Source organism: Struthio camelus, chromosome 20 (genome assembly GCF_040807025.1).
Source record: "Struthio camelus isolate bStrCam1 chromosome 20, bStrCam1.hap1, whole genome shotgun sequence".
NCBI classification, from domain to species: Eukaryota; Metazoa; Chordata; class Aves; order Struthioniformes; family Struthionidae; genus Struthio; species Struthio camelus.
Window position 1 is genome coordinate 7,412,288 of NC_090961.1, and position 24,219 is coordinate 7,436,506.

The 24,219-nt window shown below is 44.4% G+C and overlaps 1 protein-coding gene and 1 long non-coding RNA gene across 3 annotated transcripts in view; both read right to left on the bottom strand.

The window, feature by feature from the left end:
- Window positions 1-18,430, bottom strand: part of CIZ1 (CDKN1A interacting zinc finger protein 1) — a 20,070-nt gene extending 1,640 nt beyond the window's left edge. The window contains exons 1-14 of one of the 2 annotated variants that reach the window (XM_068915379.1): window positions 17,997-18,430; window positions 15,827-15,942; window positions 13,223-13,389; window positions 11,889-12,024; window positions 10,888-10,948; window positions 7,992-8,071; window positions 7,515-7,594; window positions 6,307-6,489; window positions 5,828-5,958; window positions 5,331-5,415; window positions 4,579-4,692; window positions 4,036-4,218; window positions 3,307-3,376; window positions 2,082-2,203 (exon numbers count right to left, since the gene is read on the bottom strand). In XM_068915379.1, the coding sequence (XP_068771480.1) occupies window positions 2,082-2,203; window positions 3,307-3,376; window positions 4,036-4,218; window positions 4,579-4,692; window positions 5,331-5,415; window positions 5,828-5,958; window positions 6,307-6,489; window positions 7,515-7,594; window positions 7,992-8,071; window positions 10,888-10,948; window positions 11,889-12,024; window positions 13,223-13,389; window positions 15,827-15,942; window positions 17,997-18,103 (1,635 nt within the window). In that variant the 5' untranslated portion in view covers window positions 18,104-18,430. The remainder of the gene's footprint in view (window positions 1-2,081; window positions 2,204-3,306; window positions 3,377-4,035; window positions 4,219-4,578; window positions 4,693-5,330; window positions 5,416-5,827; window positions 5,959-6,306; window positions 6,490-7,514; window positions 7,595-7,991; window positions 8,072-10,887; window positions 10,949-11,888; window positions 12,025-13,222; window positions 13,390-15,826; window positions 15,943-17,996) is intronic. The other variant, XM_068915380.1, reaches the window with a different exon arrangement.
- On the bottom strand, window positions 18,425-23,937 carry LOC138061760 (uncharacterized). The gene is made up of 4 exons (XR_011135671.1): window positions 23,721-23,937; window positions 22,791-22,922; window positions 21,264-21,302; window positions 18,425-18,667 (listed from the first exon to the last, which is right to left on the bottom strand). It is a non-coding gene; the product is annotated as an uncharacterized lncRNA (long non-coding RNA).
- Between the last annotated feature and the right edge of the window lie 282 nt (window positions 23,938-24,219).

The window sequence follows — 24,219 nt, forward strand, 5'->3', positions numbered from 1 at the left end:
CCCCTTGAATTGGCGCTGGCATGAGACCCAACAATTTAAAGAAACTATTTTGAGTGTATTGGCTTTCATCACAGTCTAAGCAGTGTTACTGCAGTCTGCAGTGTGGAATTAAGGTGCTTCAGACAGTCAGCTTTACATTTTAATTCCGTTTATCACTGCAAGCTTTTCTTTCCCTGTCCTCAAGTAATAGAATGCTTTTCATGGGCAGGGTATTATATTCCTCACTTCTAACTACCCAGAAGTATCATGCGTAACAAAAGGATGGACACAGGGCCATGACTACGATTTGTTTGCAAAATTCAATCAGTTTCACTTTTGAAAGTTTTCCCCGAACTGCTATAGGTTGGTTTCAGAAGGGGGAGGAGAGTAACGCACAGTTTCTGTTCCCCCAGTGCTTGGGGTAGAATAAGTGGCTGGGTACCATTACACACTGGAGCTAGACCAGTTGAGCCATAACTTTGAACCCAACCTTAGCTAGGTGCAAGCGTGCTGGTTTGTCTGCAGAGCGATGCTGTGTACTGCCTCACCAACAGGCAGTTCCCTGCTTCAAAACCCTTTGCTGAGCTATTCTGATGAGAAAAAGTTTCTTTCAACCTCAGAAACTGGAAAGGATTTATCTCAGACTGTGACAACCCCAAGGCCTCTAGGCAGTCAAGAGGAATAGTTATCTGTCTGGAGATATTTAGGGTTGGACTCTTGTCCTTCCAGGGCACTACAGCATCCATTTGAAGAGCGTCTGATTTCAGTTCTAAATGGTCCATAAGGGAGGCATACACATCGCTGCTGCAGTTTCAGCCCAAGCTGATCTAAAATAGGGCAGGAAAGTTTTTTTCCAGAAGCGACTAGCAGGAGTGGGAGAGGATGAGCAACCCCGAAGGAACAGCTGTAGTCTTCTCCAGCTAGTTGCCATTCCAAATCCACAGCTCTAAGTGCTGGTTTCTGCAGCACCCCCTACCCCAGCCTTTGCTGTAGAGGCAGCAACAGCAGATTGGGAACAGTTAACCTGTCTGAAGACTAGCAGAAATACACCGTATGATACAACAAAGACTGACTGTATCTGCGTATCTAGGGAAGCACAACAACTTCTGCGGAGGCAGGTTTTGGGTGCAGGCAGAAGACAAGGTGACAGTGGGAACCTCCGTCCTTACCAGGGTCAGAGAATACTACTCTCCTACACAGGCAGGGCCCAGGCAGTGGTCACCAAAGGAAGAGAGCAGAGACAGTACACGTCCTGCATACCCACCACGAGGCACTAATCCAGCCGCTCACCCACTGCAAGTCAGCAAGGACAGAATGATGGAGGCAGATTCCAGGCCAGCCCAGTAGGGAAAAGTTCCTAGATAGGAAAGCAGCAAGGGGCAATAGGGGCATTACTGCTTCTTCAGGTGGAGCCAGTAAAGCAAAGCAACAGCATCAGTTGGCCAAGATTTGTGCTAAGGAGTTTCTAGGAAAGCTAGCAGACTGACTTCCTGCTGCAGGCTCAACCTTGGGGCCCAAACACACTCTCACCAGCACTTGGCTTACAGTTTCCATCATCTAAATAGTGCTGTAATGTTAATTTCCAGATTTTTAAGATGTATATCCGATATTACCTGGCCCCTTAATGGATGAATCACACCTGCAATTCTGGTTAAAGGAGCCATTCCTGCAGTCACTGTAGCATCACATGAAAAAGATGTGCATGTAACAACTTTCTTTACAAGGAACAGCCTCTTTCTGTCTAGTTCTTTCCCCCTTTTGACCCACCTGTAACCTGTGTCACAGAGAAAAGAAGATGCCTAGACTTGAATGAGAGACTTCACAGGTTCAGCAAACAGAGCAGACACTCTGAGAAAGATTTCCAGCTAGAAATGGGCAACAAGATGACAGTAGCAGTAGCTGGGAAGCAGGATTGGACTGGTTTTCAATCTACGGGGGTGATGGAGACAAGCACAGAGCACATCAGGGGAAAGCTGTAGTGTAATGGACATCAAGGATGATGGAAATGAACTGAAGACAAGACAGCTAACGTGGAGGAGTCACTGAAGAGACACGCACAGGGGTAACAAATGCCAGGCCATGCAATTGCCAAAGGGTCTAACCTGAAAGTTCTCAAAATGCATCAGGGACTTGCAGTGTGCGAGCCGGGCAGCAGAGTCGCTATGGTAGAATTTGTGACACAGCCTGCAGAGGTAACCTGCGACGGGGACCAGAAAATCCAGGCCTGCGAAACGGGAGGGGAAGGGAAATCACAGATCACATTGAATGGAACTCAAAAATAATGAAAGCATGTTAAAAGGGAAATTGAAGGTGGAGGGGGGAATAAAAATGGAAAGCTTTGCTTCTGTTATTCAGGGTTTTGCAAGATGACTTGCTGAATATCTCATCTTACCACAGAATGGCTGTGTGGTTGATATTCAGAGAGAAATCTGGCTGCCAGAGCACAGAAACTACACAGAGCTTTAAGAAAAAAAGAAAATGAAAAAAAAAAAAAAAAGAATACAATGGAAAACTACAGAGAACATGTGATCTAATGTAATGGGATCAAACCAAGCAGAAGACAGCAGGCGCGCAAGAGGAACACGCAGAGAACATTCACAGCATGAATCATTATTCCATCTGCCACATGATAGTGGAAGGTTACAGTGATGTGGAAAACTGGTGTTAAACAGAGCTCTCCTTGGGCACCAAACAGCCTCTGCAGAGCTGCCCTCCTCACAACACAAGTGGCCATTAGAGGTTTGAAGTCAGAGCTGCTTACATGGTGGGGACTGGAGACAGCCATCTGGAGGCAACACTGCCCACCAGTCCAGAAACGTGTCTGAACAGCCACTAGGTAGAGCGTGGGGGTTCTGAAGCAGAGGAAACATGCACAGTTTGGGCTCTGGCAGAGAGCTCGATACTGTCAGTACTGCTCAGTATCTCTATACATGCTGCATTTCTGCTGGAAAATGTTCTGATCAACATGCTCTCAAGGCTCCATCCTCTTTCCAGAGCATCCTTCATTTGCTACCTACTCTCTTCAGTACTTCTCCTGCCCTACTTGGTCTGTTCCCTATCTTGCTAAAATATCTAGCTCTCACCCTGTCTTCCCAAAAGGCAAAAGGTAGCTGACAAACATCAGTCACTTCCTTATGTTTATCACTGAGTAAGAGAGCAATGTTTGGCCCTTTCTCCAGGCAGCAGTGACCTGCACAAGTCTGATGCAGATGCTGGAGCAGTATGGCTCAAGAACTCGTTTCAGCAGTAGGTAGATACCATCTTCTAACTGTGGTACACGACCAGAGAAGGCTCTGTGGGCCTTAGCGCTTAACTGTGCTTGCTTACCATAGGCTGTATCTGGACAGTACTTCTCACTTCCTTCATAATCCTCCAAAGTCACTTCCTTCAGCCCAGTCTGGAAAGCAAAATAATGTTAGTGCCTAGCGCATCTATTACCAATTCCCTTCCTGGGCCTTTATTTTTTTTACTGGTAAGCCTGGGAGCAAAAGAGAGGATTCATGTACCAGAGAAGGAGTTGCACAGCATCTGGTTAGGGCCAAATAAAAAAATTCAATGTCAGGAGACCACTTCATTACAAGGGTTAAAAATGCCCCCAGCGCTCCAGCCGTGAAGCACCTTCGCCATGTACCTCCTCTTGATAACTGCTCTCTACTGGGAAAACGGTACTTGTCAAGATGAATCTCCGCACATATGTATGCTATGGGACTAAGCTGCTGCTGGGCTACTCCAAGAGACTATGTCAATGTCTTTTTCAGAAACCCACCCTCTCAAAAAAACAAGTTGCTTCTGCTCTTCAGCCACAAGGTAATGTTTGAAAACACCAGTAGAAACTGTACAGCATAGTGGAAAACCCCTCTTCCATCCCACGAGTAGGTATGGTTCTCTTTTGCGCTGTCCTGAGCTCTGGAAGAACTCCCAGAGTCCTCATCCTCCTGCTGCAGGGTGCAGCTGACTGGACTCTCGAAATCCTGAGCTCAGCCAGCCAAGACCAAATAAGTCACAAGAACCCGCAGCACATTCTCAGATCAGACCTTCTCCTTTGTCATGGCATACCTGCTTGGCAGCAGAATCCTCATTCTCTATCTGTACTACATCAAGGTCTTCCTCTTCACCAGCTCCTTCCTCCTCCTCCTCCTCCTCCTCCTCATCATCATCTTCAAAACAGCCAACAGCATCCACTGTGATCAACTCCTCCGAATCTTCTGGGCTGCCCAGCTCCTTCTCTCCCAGCCTCACCTGTCAGGTACAGAAAAGAAAGATCAAACCATCTTTGCACGCTCCACCTGACCAGGGAAGACATCAGACTCTGAACAAACTTGCAGTCCCATCTAGTCATCAAATGCAGAGAGTGACAAAGCTATCTTTCTTCTAGATAGGTTCACACCTTGCCCTTTTTTCCTTTTTTCCTTTTTTTTTTTTTTTTTTTTTTAAAGTTTTGCCAATGGAAGTCCAGTCAAAGATGAGAAGAAAAACAGGGCTGGAAGAACTGCATGCCTTCCTCATCATCTGCGCTACAGTCAGGGAAGCGGAAAGTTAACATGCTGTGCAGCATAGCTGCCTCCAATGCTGCACAGCTCTCCCCTCAGGTAGTATTACCTCTTTGGCTTTCTGTTTGTGCTCAGGGGACTTCATATGCTCTACAAACTTGCGAGGGGTCTTGAAGTGCCGGCTGCAGACAGTGCAGAAAGGACGGAGTGAGCGTTTGGCCAGCTGAGGAAAGAAGGACGAGAAGGTCCATTAAGTCACAAGAGGCACCGCTTTGGAAGAAACACAGATAAATCTTCACTGAAACAAAGTCACAGCCCTTCCTAGAACAGGGAGACCACAAAAATGAGTCTTCTTGACAGCATAAAGGGATCCCTAGCTCCTATCTGCCAACTAGATGGAGAATGTATGGGCAGAGCAAAACCAATGTGGTTTATAAAAGGTGTCTTTGCACTCGTCCCCTAGGAGCCAGTAACTACAGTGTCCTGCCCAAATTTGGGGTTGAATATTTACAGGTTGCCCACCAAATATTCCTCCGTTCAATTAAAACTGACTAGGTAAGTATCTGTGCATACAAGATGACAGGCCGTATTTATTCAGAAAAATCAAAATAAAACCATAACCCAGAAGTGCTTCAGGCCACGTTAATTTAGTATGACAACTAGCAGTTCAATCGACGCCCGTGTTCAGGGGCAGTGGGCAGTGCCCTCAGGCAGTGAGGATATTACAGGCAGAACTTTCTGTGCATCTCTCCTCTCCGATCATCTTTCACTTGCTGCTTGTGGAGCAGGAGATGCTAGAGACTTCCACTCAATCTCCATGAAAGGTCAGGGCAAAGAAGAAATCCATGCTATGTTTGTTACCTTGTGTTCCTGGGTCCTGCGATGTTTGATTAGATCCCCTGTGAAGTGTATCTGACAAGTGTTACACCATCGCTGCTGGGTCTCTCTGAAGTGAGAGCAGATATATCCAAGTCACACCTTTTTACATTCTCCAAGGAATACTGCAGCCTGCAGTCTGGTCTCAGCATTATTCTCCCCAACATTCCTATCTTCACAGACTGGTACTTATCTTCTCCCCTTCCCTGTCCCTCATATCGATTGGTGTAACTCATGTTGACAGAAAGGCGCCAGTTAAAAACAAATCTCCAAGCTGATCTACTGTATAAAAAAACTACACAGCAGGTCAAAGTCAATGCTGATGTTCTTCAGCAGTAAGAAAGCTGCCTGAAAGAGATTAAGGCCTCAGAAATCAGAGGGATTTTGCACTTTACTGCCCAGAACAGTGGTCCAGTGAGGAATTTTGCAACCTATGCGAGTCCACGTTCAGATTTTGTTTTCTAGAAAACACTGACACCTACCCATCTTTCTCTGCCAGTGTCTTCCGCTCCTTCACCATGGGCAGTAGTGAGACAAAACAAACATTGCTCATGTGCTGAATCTCCCCAAGTCGCTGCTGGTGCTGAATCCCAGCCATGTGGGACTGGAAATTCTGAGAGGTAAGTTAGGAGAAAGTCATTTAGATGATTTCAAAATACAGAAAACAACAGGTATGAGCTATACTTTCCATTCTTTTGACTGATATATAACAATGAAATGGTATAAAAGCTTGGCAGCATGGCTGCCTGTGGATCCACCCACACTGGTTCTCTAGCAGGTTGCTTGCCAGCTCCTTAGAACAGATTTTTATCTGCCTGCTCATCAAGATTTTTTATGCTCCTTGCTCCTAAAGCACGAGCCTTTGCTAACAAATCTCCTGGTGCATCTCTTCCCTATGGCAGCTGGCCATCCAGTTCTTTCCCTTGCCCATCCCATCCCCATCAGATCCATTGATTTATACCTGCTGACTGCAGCAGTTGGTCTTGCAGATGTAACAGTAGAATTTAAGGACTGATTCAGGGCTAGGATCAGCTGTGCCCACTTCACAGGTCCAGTGCCCTGGTTTCAGGGCTGTGGTACTGATAGCTCTGCTCTCACTGCTCTGCTGGATAGTCACTTTCAGTGAACCTCCAGAGCTCAACACCTGCCAAAAGAAGAAGTCAAGACTGAGTCCAATCCCTCTGTAGGAAAAACCTAAAGATTATATCTGCTTTTTAAATGCAGCCTATGCTCCCTACCCCTTAAGAAAAATGGATTTATGCTTGAAGGCACAGGAGGTTGATCAAGAAGACTCTCACGCACGCTCCTCCTCCCAGCACTGCTAGATCAGCAATGCCCGTGTCAGTGGTACCAGACTTGCTAGTACAGACAGTTGTTCCAATAGCCTCTGCAGGCACTGCGTGATCCCATCTCTGGGGACTGGAGCAACAGTATCTTGGTAAGAGACGCTATCAGCTTCTCCATTGCGGAACTAAAGGCAATTCAGCACCACACCCAATGGAAGATGCAATCGATCAAACAAGGGTAGGAGGACAGATTTGAAAGAACACATCACTAAGCCACAAATATATCCAATTATGGAAGACTATCAAGTCTGATTCATTAAATCTTTGTCTGCTTTCATAATTTACACAGTTTAAGGACCCAGGGTAATATCTACCGCATGAGAAAAGTATTTGGTGTGAAAGGCTCTCAGATCACTGACTTAACCTGTCTCATTCTTCCCAAAAGCCTTTCAGAAGCAAGGAGTCTCACTGTCTGCTCATGCCTGCTGTGATGGCAAGTCCCATAGCAGCTGCATCTTTACCATCACTTGAATTTTTTACATTAGCTAAATACATCTCTCTCACTGAAGAGCCAATGACCCTTTTTCAGTGGCTCTGTCTTTCCAGATGAGTTCTTAAGTCTTGGCCAACACTGGTTTCCGTAAACAGACAGAGGCAGGTAAGGTACAGGCTAACAGAGGTACAAAAGCAGTAAGTCAGAGCAGACCGTGGCAATAGGGCATAGCGTGTCTGCTATTAACGCATAGACAACAGCTCACAGCAGGAGACACAGCTTCAGATGTGGGTGCTATCTGACTCCCAGTGTCAACAGGGATCTCTGCAATGGAAGGGGAGGTTGTTCGTTTGGTCCCCACGAAGCCCGCATGGAGTGGTGCCTGCTCACCTCAGGGACCTTTGGTTCCTCAGAAAATTTCCTCTCTTTAGAGAGGTCTTCAGCTGTGTACTCCTTCACACGGTCTGTACCTTAAAAAAAAAAAAAAAAAAAAAAAAAAGAGTCCTTTTAAGTGCCTTAAAACACAGTAACAGAAAAAACAAAGCAGCAGGTGAATGAAGTCAGGGACTGTTGCTCACAGTGCTGTTTGGCCATAAGCCCAGCCTATAAGCCTTTTCCAAAGAATCCTTATCAAAGAGGGAAACTCTTCTCATCACTTGCATTTGGTACGCTACAGCAACAGCTTTTAGGGCACTATGCTTGTACGTGTTCTAGCTTTTCTCCCCCTTCTTTCATGCTGTAGGGTTGGAGAGGAGAACGTTTCTGGAGAGAATCGTGGAATCTACAGATGATGAGTATTAAGTGCAATTTCAGAAAGGAGTGCCCTAAAAGCACAAACATCTACTGCCATGGTGCCCAACAACTCACCATCAGCTTGGACTGGTGTGCTTGACTCTCCTGCTTCCTTGCTGCCTGCTGCATCCTCTAATGCAGACTCTTCTGTCACACTTCAAGGATATCAAGAGAATAACCTTATTTGCCATGTCACAGACCAAAAGGTTCAAAGACACACCAATACACAGGCTGGGGTTTAAGCTACCATGCTCTCCACTAAACCCCCCAAATCAGTGAACTATTGGAAATGGTATTTCAGGCAAGGATTCAGCAGAAATAAACAAACAAAATTAATGAAGAGTGGGCATTCTAGAACAGATTCAGAAACAGCAGCCAAATAATCTGGCCAAGGTGGTTAGAACTCATTCTTTGGATCACTGCCCTCTCCTGCATGAGAGATGAAGGGGAATAGCTCATACAGGAAATATTCTCAGTAAGACCTCTGAGAGCTCATTCCTGTCTTGGTGACCTGCAGGGAAATTGCAGTACCTGGACATCACTCCAGGCTGCTCCGTGCATGAGGGATAGCTGGAAGAAAGGAACAGAGACCTGTCAGAACCAAACAGGTTCCTAGTTATGTCTTACAGGGATTTCATTGTAATCATGCTGCTGTATTTGAATCAGTCATGTTTCATTCCAGAGCCCTCACAGTCTTGCTTCTGCGGGAAGTTTGGCTGGACAAGATATATATTAAAGGAGTTTCCTTTGTTTTCTTTGTTACTGCTGATCTGATCTAAGAAGAAAAAAGATCCTGAGGGGACTGGTAAGAATAAATGGTTGCCCTGTGGAAGTACCTTTCTCCATCCCCCATTTCTCCATCGGGACTAGCACTGTTCACCACGGCCTGAACGTCTTCTCTCAGGCCAGCCCTCTATCCCAACAGCTGGTGGTATTCTGCCAAGAGGGAGCAGCACATTCTGCACAGGAAAGAAGGCAGACTGTGCAGGTACTGAATCCAATGATCCACACGCACCGCATAATTTATTAGATTGATAAGCGATAATGTAACTGGGTTACACAGCTATAAATATGCAGCAGGGTTTGGACAGTGCAAACATGAAGAAAACAAGAGTGGCTGGCATTAACGTTAATTTGTCAAGTGCTGCCAGCAGGCTCAACACCATACCACACACAGATGGTGACAGCACTCCAGGGCAAGATTCTGAAGTCTAGAACTCAGATCTAGGAGAGCAAAACCCGTCTCAAGCAGGAGCTAAGGAGGAAATGGTATTATATGGATACTTGTCAGGCCATGCTAGAACTGAGTGTTCAAGGTGGATTTGAAGATGATGAGCGCTTTCTGCCCAGGAATGAGGATGTTGTTCCAGCCATACAGATGGCAGATAGGAGAAAAGGCAGGAGTGGGAAAAACCTGAAATGAAGAAGGGACCTGGTATTCCTGGCCAAAGTGAAATGACAGGATGAAGCAAGAAAGAAAAATACGTGATGTGGATGGAGGAGACCTATTCTCATCTATGAAGGGCAATACAAGAACAGTAAACCATCTTTTTCAGAGCTCCATCATAGTAAGTAAACTGAAACACTTCATAAAGAGCCAAGGAAGGATCTATTCTAATTAAATACCAGCTATAACACATACAGCAAATCTGGCAGTCTCTAACTGCTGCTTAGGAAAGGATTCTCCCAGTAGCAGGATTGCTGCAGTGAGAACTGTCATTCCTCAGACGTGATTCTTTTTTCAATGTATATAACAGGACTTTGATTAATACCCTACTAAATATTAATGTAATTAAAATGAAATTAGCTTTGGCAAACAGATTAACAAAGCAAATGCTCAGATGCATTCAACTTAGCTTTAATGGAATATATTCACTTTCTTGCTAATTCACAGAATCCATAATTCACAATGGTCCCTGATCACATAATACTTATCATTTTTAACGTTTTACATGATCAAGGTAATATCTGAACATCAAAGTAATCCTGGAATATTCTCCCCAAAGCTAGCCATTAATCTCTAATCTACAGATGAGAAAGAGAGGTGAAGAAACTTGTCTGAAATCACACAGTGAATTGTTAACAGGGAAGATAAGAGGACCCAGGAGTCCTGACTCATAGTCATTAACATATGTTGGAGAGTCCTCAAATCAATGCCTCCAGAAATCTTCATTCCCTCCCTCCTCCTCTCCCACTGCTCAAGCATAACAGCGACAGTTCTGGGAGAGGTGCAGCACCTACAGATGGCGTGAAGAGCTTTGGAACAGGCCCTTTCCGCTAGATGGCAATACAGCCTTGTCTGTCCTTTCCTGTACCAGTCAGAGAAGCAGGGAGTGCCAAGATGGGCCTGCTATGGCCGGCATGCCTGCGTGCTGTGCCTCCCTTGCAGATAATAGCAGTGCCTTTGTTTATTTATACCCAAAATGTCGGGGTACTGGCAGTACAATCTTTTCAGAAGGGATACAGAACCCAACTCTCATGGAGAGAGGCTTGAGTACTAAGGAGTGTTAATTCCCTTCCCCTTCTCATCCCTCAAAATAAACGACCCTCTCCCAAACCCACCTTAACCTGCTATTCCAAAGCTTTTCCTCTCTGCTGATACCTGCCTGCTCGCTTTTCTTTTAGCATTTGAGCAGGAAAATTAAGGAAATATATTAAAACAGAAAAGAACTTCCCTGCTTCTTACAAGAACCTAGGCAGGAGAACACATGGCCACACTCCATTACGTTACATGCTTACAAGACGCAGCTCTTATTTTTCATTCCCATTGTTGGGTCACTGACAGGAGGGATCCCTACAACCCCCAAGATTTCAACAAACACGGTAAGATTTTGAGTTGTCCATGAACATCTGAAATACCTTTTAAGTGCCAGGTATCAGGCCAGTACAGTACTGCCCAAGTTACTGGAAAATAAAATTAGACAACAATTTTAAAGCTAGTGACAATTTCAATATTGCTTTCAATAAATACCTCTTCAGTCTCTTTGCTGCAGGCTCAACGTTCAACACAGATTCTGTCGGAGTTCTTGGCTCTGCAGGAATACAGAAGGAGATCTCCTTAGCAAAGCAGACCATGCCACCTTAAGTATGTTCCCTAACCGAATAGCCAATGCCAATAAAAGCATGTTAAGAGCAAATAATACTATACATTTGATTATTCTGATTTTGAGAATGACAGTGACAAGATTAGGTAACGCAAGACATTAATAATGACCTAAAAGACAGAGGTCTATTGCAGATGTCACTGTAAGAGGCGGGGCCCAGGAAGAGATCTATGTTTGCCTCTACTAAGTGGCCTTAGTCCTATACCTAGGTGACAAGAACAAAGACCGCTGGAACGTTAGTATGCGCCAAGGTAGGATATCAATCTGACGGTAATCAAGTAGTTTTCCCCAATGCATATGAAGAAATAGCTCACTGGTCACAACCTCACCATTTGCCTGCGTTTTTAGATTATGCACTCTTCAGGCAGAGATCACATTCCCATGTCTTTATTGTATCAGACACTGCAAAGAGACTTAGTGGCAATAGTTTCCATTCTGACAACTGGAGTACAAGTACTCTTTCAACTCATCTTTTCCTTAGCGTGTTGACTGCAACTGGTTCTGCTTCATGTGTGTTTGACTCCATGGCATGTTGAGTAAGGAAATGTGGAAGCTTTACATTCAAGATAGTTTTCTTTTCTCCCCCCATTTTGAAAGGGGCTCACTGTCCAAGTGACTTCTGAGAGGCTTACATGCAAGAGAGATGGAGCTGGTTTATTACCAAAAAAAAAAAAAAAAAAAAAAAATCCAGGTAAAAGGGATACATGAAGCACACAAAGGAGGACTCCCCACAGGCAGTTTATATATTTATAATTACAGAGAAAGGTAGCTGAGTAAGACTAAAGCCATCTCCAGTCTGCAAGAACAGCCAAGAGAAGTTTCTTTATCATGCCTAAAAGCATTTGTTTCACTACAGGCTCCCTCTTACCTGTGGATGGCGAGGAGTTGTTCTGCTCTGACCCTGCTTGCACTTCCTCTGGGATTTCCATTTTCTCATCACCTTGAGTCTGCGATGAAGAACCTGGATCCAGTTCCCGCTTCCTGTCAGGGACCCTCTGGAAATCCTGCAATGGGCAGAGTCTCACAACCAGCCCTCTGTCCTTCCTCAAACTCAACATATTGCCCAAAGCACCAGAGAGTCTTACTTTGGGATATCCAGCACAAGGTGAAGAAGGGAGGAGGGGGACATAGATGGTTTACGTTGGACTTTCTTGCTTCAAGCAAGTTACATAGCTGAACAGAGCAATGCACTTGGATTCCAGACCGCATGCACCCCTTTAATTTGTTTGGTGCTTTAAATAGCACCTGTAGAAGACCCAGCTGCTACAGAGAGCAGGGTCACTTCAGAAAGACCCTGGCAAGACGTGCTTGGGCTAGGAGGAAGAAGAGCCCCAAATAACTACTCCTCCTTTTGACTCTGGAGAAAGGACAGTCCAAGAGTGGAAGGCTACTTTATTCAGCACGCTTCTTGGGCAGAATGGGATTGGACAGGCGAAAGCTAATCTAAGAGGAGAGAAGTGACTGACGGTCAACTAATTGAAGAACCAATGCAGGACAAAAGAGGTCTTAACAGTGGAAGGGAGAAGAGGCAGGTCAAAAGGGGAAAAACAAGTTGCAGTTTTGGCATTCCAAAAATGCTGCTGCTACACAGCAGCGTTCGGTCAGGATTCCTCCAAAACGTTATAAGCATTCAGCAATTAAGTTTTATGACATCTGCAGGAATAGGTATGATCCGGATCTTAAAAAAGGTAAAACAGCCCAAAGAGCCAGAGCGACTTGTCCATGGTAGCAAGTCATTGGGAACAGCAGCCTGGAGTGAGAAATCCCAACCTCTTAAATAGGCATTCGTCATCAGGTAGGTCAGTTCCCAGGCAGAATAAGGCTTTGTGGGTGCTGCTCTGGAAGGCTAAGGGGCAGAACTCTAGCCTCTGCAGTAAAGAGCAAAGCACTCAGCCAGGATTTCTTCTATTCTAATTACTTTGAAGCAGGTACTTCTAAAGGTTCCTTTTATTTTAGGTCTAAACAGTTCTTCTACGAGGAATTCTCAGTCCTGGGCAGGAAGGAACAAGAAACCTTTGCATCACAAATGTAAACATGGACCACAAGAACCTTAGGGAAGGACTGTGTCAGCAGCATGGTGCTAAAGGTGTTTTCATTATAATGCTTTCTCCTTTCTCTTCTGTTCTCATCTACAATACAGTCAATTACTGCAAGCGCAAGAGGAGCACAAAGCTCCCAAACAGTTGGAAATCACAACCCCACCTTGCGAAAAATCCGGTTCTGCCGCTGGAAGGGAAGGCTGGGGAAGCCCAGCCGTGTCGGCTTCAATGAGACCCCAACAGGTGGTGGCCCCAGGAGGGAATGTCTTGTAGCCTGAGGGAAAAACTGCTGCAGTGCTGGGGCTGTCATGTTAAATCCACGCAAGTTTCCTACAAATGCAAACACATGGTACATCACTACCCTGCAGCGTGCAGCTCCTCCACACATGACACTACTTTGCTGGACACTCATGAGCACTCGATGCTTTACACCTTTTTGCCCCCATCCAGCAATCTCATGTCATAGTTACTATTACTATGCATTAGGCTATTTAATTGTTTGTCACTGCAGACTAAGAGCATTAGAGCAATTATTTAATCTGAGCACACTAGTGCTTGTGTTCGCAACAAAACAAGGTCTCGTTTTACAGAAATTCTCTGCAGAAAGGAAAAAGTCATCCCACATTTGTGCAGCTGGCAGCTCAGGCCATGGTATGGACGCTATTTAACACGTGCCAGCGACAACCTTTCATTTAAAACAACACTGGACTTTTCAAACACGAGATTTCACAGTCCTCTCTGCCACCCGGTTGTCATGCAAGCTCAACATGTCAGCCTAAACTCAAGACACTTGAGACGCTGCCATTTCCAATTATAATGGTCTGCTTTCTGAACAGTTCTCTTCAGCATCTACAGACTATTAACTAAGTCGCAACATTTTTTTAGGAAGGCATTCCTTACCATCCGCATTTCAGGGATGAAGGAATGGAGGTACACAGATGCCTCAGCCACATCCTCAGCAGCTGTCCATCGTTCTGGAAACCTGCATTTATACCCTTATTTTTTTATTTCTCTCAAATTAGTGCAAACCCTATTTGTTAGCAGCTGTTAAAATCAGGCCAGAGAGGTTTAGAGACCAGCACCCAAAATCTGAAAACCCAAGCTATACTGTTTAAAGGCTGCAACACAATAGGAAGTACTCCCTCTATGCTTGTCTTTAAAAACAAGACAACCTCTTATTACTTATCACAAGTAGTCTCTTATTGTAAAAAGATGCAACTGTATTAAAATATGTATTTAGCAAGAAATTATCTCCTGCTCCTGGTTTAGTACCTTTGAAAACTGTACATCCATTTCAATTGAAGAGTATTTATTTTTATCTATTCCCACTGCTGAAACTATGTGCAGTCACTGAATTATTTATGCTGGTGTTTCTTATGTACAGAAATACTACAGCATCAGATATTCTTACACGTAACCCAAACCTGAGTGACCCAAGAAGGGCCGTAGTGAACACTGTGACTATAGTACATATTACTCGTGGCTAGTTGATGTAGATTATTAAAAGAGAAGTCACAACTCAATGTAGCAAGTAAAGGTGAAAAGGAAAAGAAACAACACTAAATGAGAGTGCGGTAGAGCGGTCATCAATATACCTTGTCCTGCTGACATATCTGATTTGCCTCAGGTCCTTGGCACACTATTCCCATACAACTTCTCAATGAAAATTTTCCTTTAGAGAAAAGGTCAGACTACGCTAACATCAAAGGTATCCGAAAGAAATATGACTGACTAAAGTGGATTCAAACTTTTTCCTGACACAAATACACATGTTAATCTTCAGAATGTGGCTTGTCCTTTAATCACTGCCGGTTTCCCTACAACCTGAGAGAGATCTGTAGAGAGCCACTGGAGGGAGTCACTAGAGAGCCCTCTCACTAAACGGGCAAGAGAGAACAAAAGGCAAGTTAACAATATCCAGAATAAACCTATTGTGTTCACATCTGGGCATGATTCATAAGCAAGACAAAAAAATTCTAGTCATTCATCTAGCCTAGGCAATTTAAAACTATCCCAGGTACTGATTTTTTCTGTTGAAAAGAGCTATTGGGTGAAAATACAACTGAAAAAAAAAATCCCAACTCCTAGCTTTATTCTCAATACCTTTATGTTAGCATACTATTATGGCAGCTTCATAAATTTGTTTTGAAAGCATATCAAATCCAGCAAAATTTTACTTGCTGTGAAAATATAATGATAGAAGAACAGGGACATTATCTGCCATACAAACTGATAGTCATTTGAGGCAACCAAAATTTCACAAGACAACTGAAACCCAAACCTTTTTTCATCGTGATATACTTTGTTTGTTCGTACTTCACTAGGCTTAGACAAAGGCCAGTGCGTCCTTCTGCAAAGAACTTTAGCGTATATGTAACAGACAACAAAAGAAGTTATTTAACTCTCCCACCTGAGCAAGACAAATAAGCAATGCAAATCTATTTTATCTAAATACATTCAGTGAAAAATACTCTCTCCATCACCAGTTCTAAAGGGGAAGGCTTTTCCAACACAGTTATTTAGCATCTAAACTGATAGCTTCTACTTCCGTTTTTAATCGTGAACACTTGGGCACATGGCATTTTCAACAGCTGAAGAACCTCTATGTTGTGGACTACTGACAAATTTGAAGAGGAAAAAAGGACAAAACAGGACTGCCAAATACAAGGACCGCACTGCTTCAGTAAGAAATAGCATACTACGGTTTCAGTCCACGAAGGGTGATTAAATAGCTGCAATAAGTAAGCGTCTCCCATAACGACAGTACCTTGCATCTGTTGCATGAGTAAGGCCCGCTGAAGCATAGGATTGGCATTGAGTAGTGATGGTTGATTCGCTGCCCGTAAGCTCAGCATCTGCTGCTGTTGCGGTGGTGGTAAACCCCTGGAAAAGAAGGCATTAATCATAACAATCCAGTAAAAACTACCCTTCAATTTCAGGCACCGAACAAGTATAAAACAGGAGCAAAGAACAGCTGAAATGCTCATATACATGCATTAAAAGATACTGTACACCAACACTGTATCCTCTTTCTTCCACACTCCTGGAATTTCCAAAGCTGACAGATTGTCTATCAAGGAATTTGAGGTCAGAGAGAACTCCTCAGCACCAAGCCCACATAAAACCTGTCAAGCAGCATAAAAAAAGCTCAGGAGCTGACGGCAGATCTCCAGAATTATGCAGCAGCTCATCAGTAAAAACTAGTGATCCAGATCAACAACTACATTTAACAAATAAACCAAAAAAAAAAAAAAGTTCTAAAAAACGGAGAGTTTTCTCAATAGCCTAAAGCACATTTTCCAAAATGTACACCTCCCACACAGAGTCAGACAGGTCATAGCTGCAAATGGTGCCCCCTAACTGCAAGTACAGAACAGTAAAATAAAGCAAGGCCCTCATATTTAAAACATAAGGAGGAAGAAATGAGCTGAAAGGGACTCTCCAGTCCTAAAGAGGGTGGAGCAGACATGAGAGAAAAGCCTGAAGAAACTGGCATGCATTTCTCCAGGCGATTACAAGGTCAGGCCTACCTCTAAAAACTACCGCTGACAAAGCTAAATCCGTCAGGGCTGTAAAAAGGTACAAACATGGATCAAAATATCCATGCTGACAAAAAAAAAAAAAAAGAGGCACTTTTAACAGTATTTATAGCAGATAAACTTCACTAAATGGCTCTAGATTATTCCAGTCCCAGAGCTAAGCAATTTATTCCAGAAAAGCCATACTTCTAAAGGTATAAGAAGCATCCATGCTGTCTCTTACTTGACCCCATACTAACGTTTTCAGTATAAGGGCAACTTTGCATACGGTATAAAAATGGAGGAAAGATTTCAGAGAGATTTGTATTTCCAGCAGACCAGAAAGAGTCCCACTTTTACCTCAAAAACCTATTCTTTATATAAATAAATACTATCACCACTGAATAAGGAATCAACTTTCTTCTTAAATTCACGTCCCACTGCTTTGAATTTCCAGAGCATAAGGCTTTAGAGAGAACAGTAACAGTAAATAAACACATCGTTTCAGGGATTTTCTATCCGTTGTACATAGCTCAGCTCATCACGGACATCTGTTCTGAGATAAGAAGTTGTTTGCTCTCTTGTACGTTTTGGAAAAACATTGTTTATTTGCTCTTTTATGTCTTGCCGATGTCATTTTCTTTTACCGAAACACGAACCGCCCAGAGGCCCCCTCCTCCTAGCAGCCCTCAGTCACATCCTCGCTGCAGAAGTAAGTTGCCTGAGCAGCATCCAGTAATCTCATCGTGAGGGGGAGACGCAGCAAAAGAATAATAATAACAATAAAATAAAATAAAATAAACCCTGAAAGGAAGTTCAATCACTGCAATATAACCAAGTCTGGGCCCCTGTTCGATGCGGTCCGGTGAGATGGGTACGTACATCTCGGCAGAAAAGGGCATTTTCCGCTGAACTCCCGCTCGGCGTTTACACGCCCCCCCCCCCCGCCCCCCGGCCGCCTGGGTGCCGTCCGAGCCCTCTCATCCGCCCTGAGGGAAGACACTTGACTTTGTGGCACCTTACTCCCGGCGACCCGCCCCGACGCCGCGGAGAGGGGCCGCCCCGGGGCGCTGCCGCGCCGAGCAGGGACGCGGACGCAGCTCCCCGAGGCGGCAGCGGCGCTTTCACCCCGCGTCAGCGCGCAGCCCCGCGGCCGGGGGGCGCAGGGGGGGCCCTGCCCGCCGCCGCCGCCCCTTCCCCTTCTCCCCCTCGCGGCCTCCGGCCCCCCTCGGCGCCGCCGCCCCGCGTCCCTCCCGCCCCAGGCCCGCAGGCCCCCGCCTCCCTTTGTCGCCTTCCCCGCCGGGGAAGGGCGGGCACGGCCCGGCCCCCGCGGGGCGAGGAGGGCCCGGAGGGAGGCGGAGGGCAGCGGGTCCCCCGGGGCCAGGCCCGCGATCCCCGGCCTCGCGTAGCGACGCTTACCGGCCTCCCTGCTGCGCCGGGGGGTGGTGGTGGTGCTGCTGCTGCTGCTGCTGGAGGAGGTGCTGGAGCTGCAGCAGCTGCTGCTGGAACTGCTGCTGGTTGAACATGTCTGGGGAGCCCCGAGCGGGGCGAGCCTGAGACAAAACACGGGAGGGCGAGGGAGGCAGGGGCTGCGCGGCTGGTGCGTATCAGCCTAGCAGCCATTGAGCAGGGGAGCCGCCGCCGCGGCCGCCCATTCATTCACTGAGCCGATCCCCCCCCCTTCCTCCTCCTCCTCCTCCTCCTCCTTCCCCCCGGGGTCAGGGCGAGCGGCAGCCGGCGGAGGAGGTTCCCAAACCCCACCTCCGAAACCCGCTGCTGCCCTGCCCGCCCCTGCCCCGCCCCGCCGCCGCCACAACCTCCATCTTCCCGCGGCGGGAGGCAGCGCCGGCCCCGGCCGCCCAGGGCTGCGCGAGCGGAATAAACGCCTGGGGCCGGGGCTACGGTTTTGCTTTCTTTTTTTCTTTTTCTTTTTGTTTTTTTTTTTTTAAACAGTCCAAGGGAATCTTTGGTACCTGTCTCGTCGAGGAGGCGGGGAAAAGAGGAGAAAAAAAAAAAAAAAACACCCAACGCAGCAACCCAACCTTTGGCCTTTTGCTGTGCTCACGTCTGGGCGAACCTGCCACGAGAACCTGGAAGAAAGCAAACAGGGATTTTTGCTATGTTATTCTGTGTGGTAGATTGAGATTACTTTTCTAGCTGGTCCATCTGATTTTTATTTTGTTTGGGTTTTGGTTTTTTTCTTTTGGTTAGAGTTTGCGGCAAAATCTTTCCAGTGGCACCTGTTTTCTGAAAGTAGTGAATTAATGTTTAAGTGTGTGTCCAATACACGTGACCGCTGCATGAAAAAAAACTGTGATTGTCATTTCTTCTTATACTAAACCTAGCAAGGGTAAAGATGTATTTCTGCTGCTCTGGAGAATCCATCCTGCAATAATTACTGTATAAATAGCCTTATTATTCACACCAATAAAGACTGCTTGGATCATTAAAGGCTGCAGGATTGATTTTTAGCTAAAAGTATTGCAAGCTGAGTGCAATCCTTGGTGATAAACAGTTATCATTAATACTTTTCAACACAGCAGCTTATGTTGACTTTTACTTTGGGCCTTTTCATACTGCCCTGATTTTACAGTAATCAGTTTGGAGATGACTATCTGTATTAATCAATGACTGGCTGTGTTAATGCCCAGAGTCCTTTATCCAGGCAGTCACAGCCATCTGCACACAGACAAGATGCTCTCCTGTTAAGCATTAAAGCTTAAGTATCATCCCAGGGAATACATACATGGAGTGGAAAACATATTTGGAGTCTATTTCAAATCGTTTTGCATAATTGATCCTTTTTGCTCCTGTAATTGTGCTATTATAGAAAATACCAGTCTGACTAGTTTGCAGTGGTGAGAGAGGGGGTTAACATACAGTTTTACAGATGCCCAGCTAGTCCCCGTATTAGCTAGACACCCAAAAGACAGAATTAAGGTTGTAAAACTAGCTGTAAAGCGAAAACATCTGCTGTTTTTATCAACCTACATTCCAAAGGTTGATCTTCAGAGATGTCTTTATGCATCAGAAGTAGTTATCATACCTACTAGAGATGGTTTCATTGAACCCAGAACAGAAGGCTCTAGATTTAGCTAATCACACCATTCAGTTTGAAGGTCATGCACAGGGGTGTAAGTCAACAGCACAGGAAACGGGGCTAGGATTCTTCTTATTTGCTTTAGTGTGGCAGCTAAACAGCGCGTCTGAGCTCTGTGCTCACTGAGCATTGGTACACAGAGCTTTACCTCCCAGGTCCTGACAAGAAAGTTCTTTTTCTGCAAGGAACACCTCCTTTTCACTTACTAAGCGACTTGCTGCTAAATGATCTACATGCATGCAGTAAATACATGTCGCTATGTGAGAATACATAGAATCTCATAAATGTATAGTGCTACAGTAAAGAATACAGTGTTCTTATTCAGTCCCCTTTGAGTCGCAGAAACCTAGGTATCCACTAAGCTTAGGGATAGTTACACAGCAAAAATTGTGTCTCATTGACAATGGGAATAAATTAAACAGAATGATGAGAACTAAAAAGGTAAATACAGGAAAATGACCAAGAAAGTACTCTTCAGAAAAGAGACTAACATTAGCTGAATTGTTGGATCCCTGTAAGGCAACCTACAGTTTACTTCTGTATGACTTAGATCAAGGTCGTCTGACCTCTTGGCAGACGAGGGGACAGACCATATGATTGCTTTTTATTCAGGGGCTGGATTGCGTGATATAGTCAGTCAAGTTTTTACTGGGCTATATGGATTTGTTCCATGGACCAGGTCAGGTCTGCAGATAACCAGACATCTCCAGTTTACAGAACAAGACTGACTGTGCAATTGTATGTTTTAATTTTGCCTCTGCGGAAGACTTGCTATCAAACCCTTGGTGGAGATGCACACAACTGAATTTTCAGAAGCAGTCTCTGGTTTCTGCAGTCTCACTTTCTTAGTGCCTACAAGAGCACCAAGAAACTGAAGTGCCCACAATTTCTGTTGAAATCTGCAAGGATGGTCTTACCCATTTTATTAGGATATGACAGAAGTTCCCACCTTAATGTCCTTGAACCTCCCAAACTCCTTGGAGAAAAAGATCTACGGAACTTTAAAGTACTTAAAAGCAGTACCTCTCTGCTTTTGGGGTCTATCCACTGAAAGAATAGGTAACATTTGGTTTCAAGTTTCACCAGCCCTGCCCTCAACTGCTGATGTGAATTACTGGAGTTCTGCCGTTTTCCACGTCTGTTTTATCTGTGGGAATACCATACTCACACACATGTGAAAGCAGCAGCACACAGTATTTTAAAGCAAGATAATCTATGCATTAAGACACTTGCACCCAGTCTTCGCTTTATTGCTTTAGAAACCTGTTCCCAATCTTTCTTGATTGACAGGGCAGGCCCACAGTATATAAACTAACATACATCTTTTACACCATTTTGCCACATGGCCAAACAGCTTCTATCAATGATTTTCAGTCTCACAGGGCAAAATATATTCCTATTTTGTATCTTCTCTTTGGATGTGGAAAGCCCAGTGAACTCAGCTTTGCTGCTTTTAAAATATTTTATCTAAACACACATCTATGTCCAGATCCCTCTCCTGATGGACTATATTCTGACTTCTGTAGAGTTACACCAAAAATAAACCTGACCCCAGTGTCTTATACACTAGATTAACTTTCTTTTACCTCTTCTTGAGGGATTCTCGGACCAGTTCAGCAAATTTCCTGTCTCACAACAGAAGAGAAAATGAGAAAGTATTTCACTGTTTTATTCTAGGCAGAAAAGTTACATATTTGAAAAACACAACATAAAGGCTGCTTCTTTTTCAGATAGTTTTTCCAACTAATAACACTTGAGGGAGACCTTTCTTAGCACCTGACGCTATAAAAGGGCAATGATGCTATGGCACAAAATACATACTTAAAAAATCTATATGACCGTGTAAAGCTGCCTATAAACAACTTAGGAGGTTAATTTATTTGTTTTTTAACTATTCATCAGCTATATAATATATTCAATATGGATACAAACAGTGACAAACCTACCTCTGATCGTTTTTGGAGTTTACATTCTTACCTTTATTTATAAACATTTCTTACAAAACCAAAGGACCAAGAGCATCCACTTTATGATCCACTGCGAAATGTGCTGAACATCCATAGCTCTGGCTCAAGTCAAAAGGAACTGTGAGGCATTTGCACCTCTGAGAAATAGTTTGCAGATGACTCGGAGAATTGTAAGGTAATTATATTCCACCTTTTTTACTCTTTCTTCTCCCAGGATTGGCTATATTGTTTTTTACGTTGATAGCAATACATGGAAAGAGACATATTTATGCTCAGGTGCATTTTTAGGGGATTCATATAAAAGTATGGCCAGAAATATTTACAAGACCTTGAGGAAAAAGTCTTTCTCTTAGGTAGATACAAATAGATTTTTTTCCTGTCTGGTCCGGTTTGTAAAGTCTTTTTTATTTCCAAATCCCTCCCATTTTTCAGTATTTCCCCATGAAGGATGATCACATAATTGTTTTTCTCCTACGGCTGCTACAAGCTGCTGAGTAAGTCATAGGAAGGAGGTATTACAGAATCAAAAGGCCTGTCTGTTGCTAATATCCTTGCAAATCAGTTTCTTGCAGGAGAGAAAATGGAAGGCCTTAGGATGGGGATTCCCAGGGCCTGCAGTTCTCATTTTCATCAGTGGGAGGTGTAGGTTTCTAAAGCTTCTTAAAATCAAACCTCACTTTCTTTGAGGCTTCAGGCTGGGTCTCTCTGCTCTCTGGGGGATATGATTACAACTGCTGCAGGAGCGCCTAGACAGACTCCACGATATTAATGAGTTCTTGTAGGGGTAATGCTGCAGGCATACATGTACCCTCACTTACTTATGAGTGCATCTGCAAAACAGGGGATGCAGGAAGGTACTTTGTGCGTTTTATAGTGTTACGCTCACAACGATCTGCAGATAAAAATATATACAAAGTTTGCCAACGTTTCTGCAGATTTTTAACCCTCTTTTTCCCCTTTTCCACCTTTCTTCCCTACTTGGAGAAGACCTTATTAACTCCCTACAGTGTCTCCACTGTGCATTTGCTCCTTGAGACCTCAGCAGATTAGACCAAACCCCTAAATAATGGTCCATATGTTTCCTGAGATCTAAAGAGCAACTTTATGGAAAAAATAAAATTGGAGAGAGAATACCTCAAAGAATACCTGCAAAAAAGTCCTGCTGCAGCCTTTCTGCTGCACCAGATCCTTAACTGACGACATGAATCCTGTTTTTTTCCAGTCTTGAATGTCAGCTGTTGACATACTGTGCTTTCAGTGTTACTTCACAAACCTTTCCTGGTAGAAGAAAAATGTATTAATTTAATTTTAGCTCTTCCAGAGAACGGTGTGATCCTGAATGATAATTTCTGGATTGAAACGGGCTCACTTAGAGCAAAATACCTGCTTAGAATGCTAAACAGCCAGATGAGAGCGAAATCCAATATTTGTAGTTTGATGGTTAGCAAAAATGTTGATTGCCACAATCAAATATAGTTGCTTTTATGGAAATATTAAAGGCAGGTATGGATTCATGGTGGGGGGGGAAGGGAAGGGCAGGGAAGGGAAATCAAGGCCCTTTAGGCACTAGCTAGGCCGCAAATGCTACTGTTATCCGACATCATCACAGTGATGGAGCTGGGCAAACCTCCCCTGCATTGAAATTGGAGCTGTGCAGGGTAACTGCAGGTTACACAACCTCTGGCAAAGGGTAACCTTCCCCTCATGGTTCTTGGGGCAACATCAGCTCTGAGCCAGGGAGGAATATGACACCATTCTTTAAGCCTGTGATACTCTTTGTTGTTATTTTTTGCTGAGACCTCTAACAAGGGGGAGGTATCAACTTCTGAAAGAAAAGCGATGTTTTTTCTGCAGGTTCCTTCTACGTAAGTGACCAGAATGGCTGAGCAGATGCTCAGAGACATTTGTCCACAGTCTACACTGGTTTCTGAAGCTTGTTTCTCCTTGGATCTGCTGGGCAATTTGCTGAAAGGAAAAAATTAGCATTGACAGCCCCCAAAACAACCCACACGCGTCCTACAATAACGTTACCTACACAGACGGAGCAGCTCTCACTCCCTCCCTCAGCTTTCTTACCTGAACGCTGGTGACATTTTCAAAGCGTTTTCCTTGGGCATCTTCACTGACGCAAGGGAGGTAAATTCACCCCTCACAACAGTTGTTCCACTTTTCTCTGCATACTCAGGCATTTCTGCATAGATTACGTTTGACGGATCTGTGAAATTTTGCTTAGAACCATTATAACTAAAGAGTGGCTGTTTACAATGAAAAATAAAGCTCAAAATCTGTTGCAGTTCTGCTCTTCCTCCCCCCCACCCACCCCCAGCTGTATCTAAGCTGCGAAGAAGAGTCCTGGATAGCATGGACGAAGAAGTGTTGGAAATGCAGCATACTCCATTCTCCTGAGTCACCACTAGCCATCAGTTTCTTTTCTGAACATCCTTGTTTTCACTGGTACACTTTCAAGTCAAATATGGCCTCAACACTATATTTTTGTAAAAAAAAAAATCCCTGTAAAAAGCCTAAAACCGGTTACCTTTTTACTGTAGGCAAATTAATTTTTTAAAAGAAGATG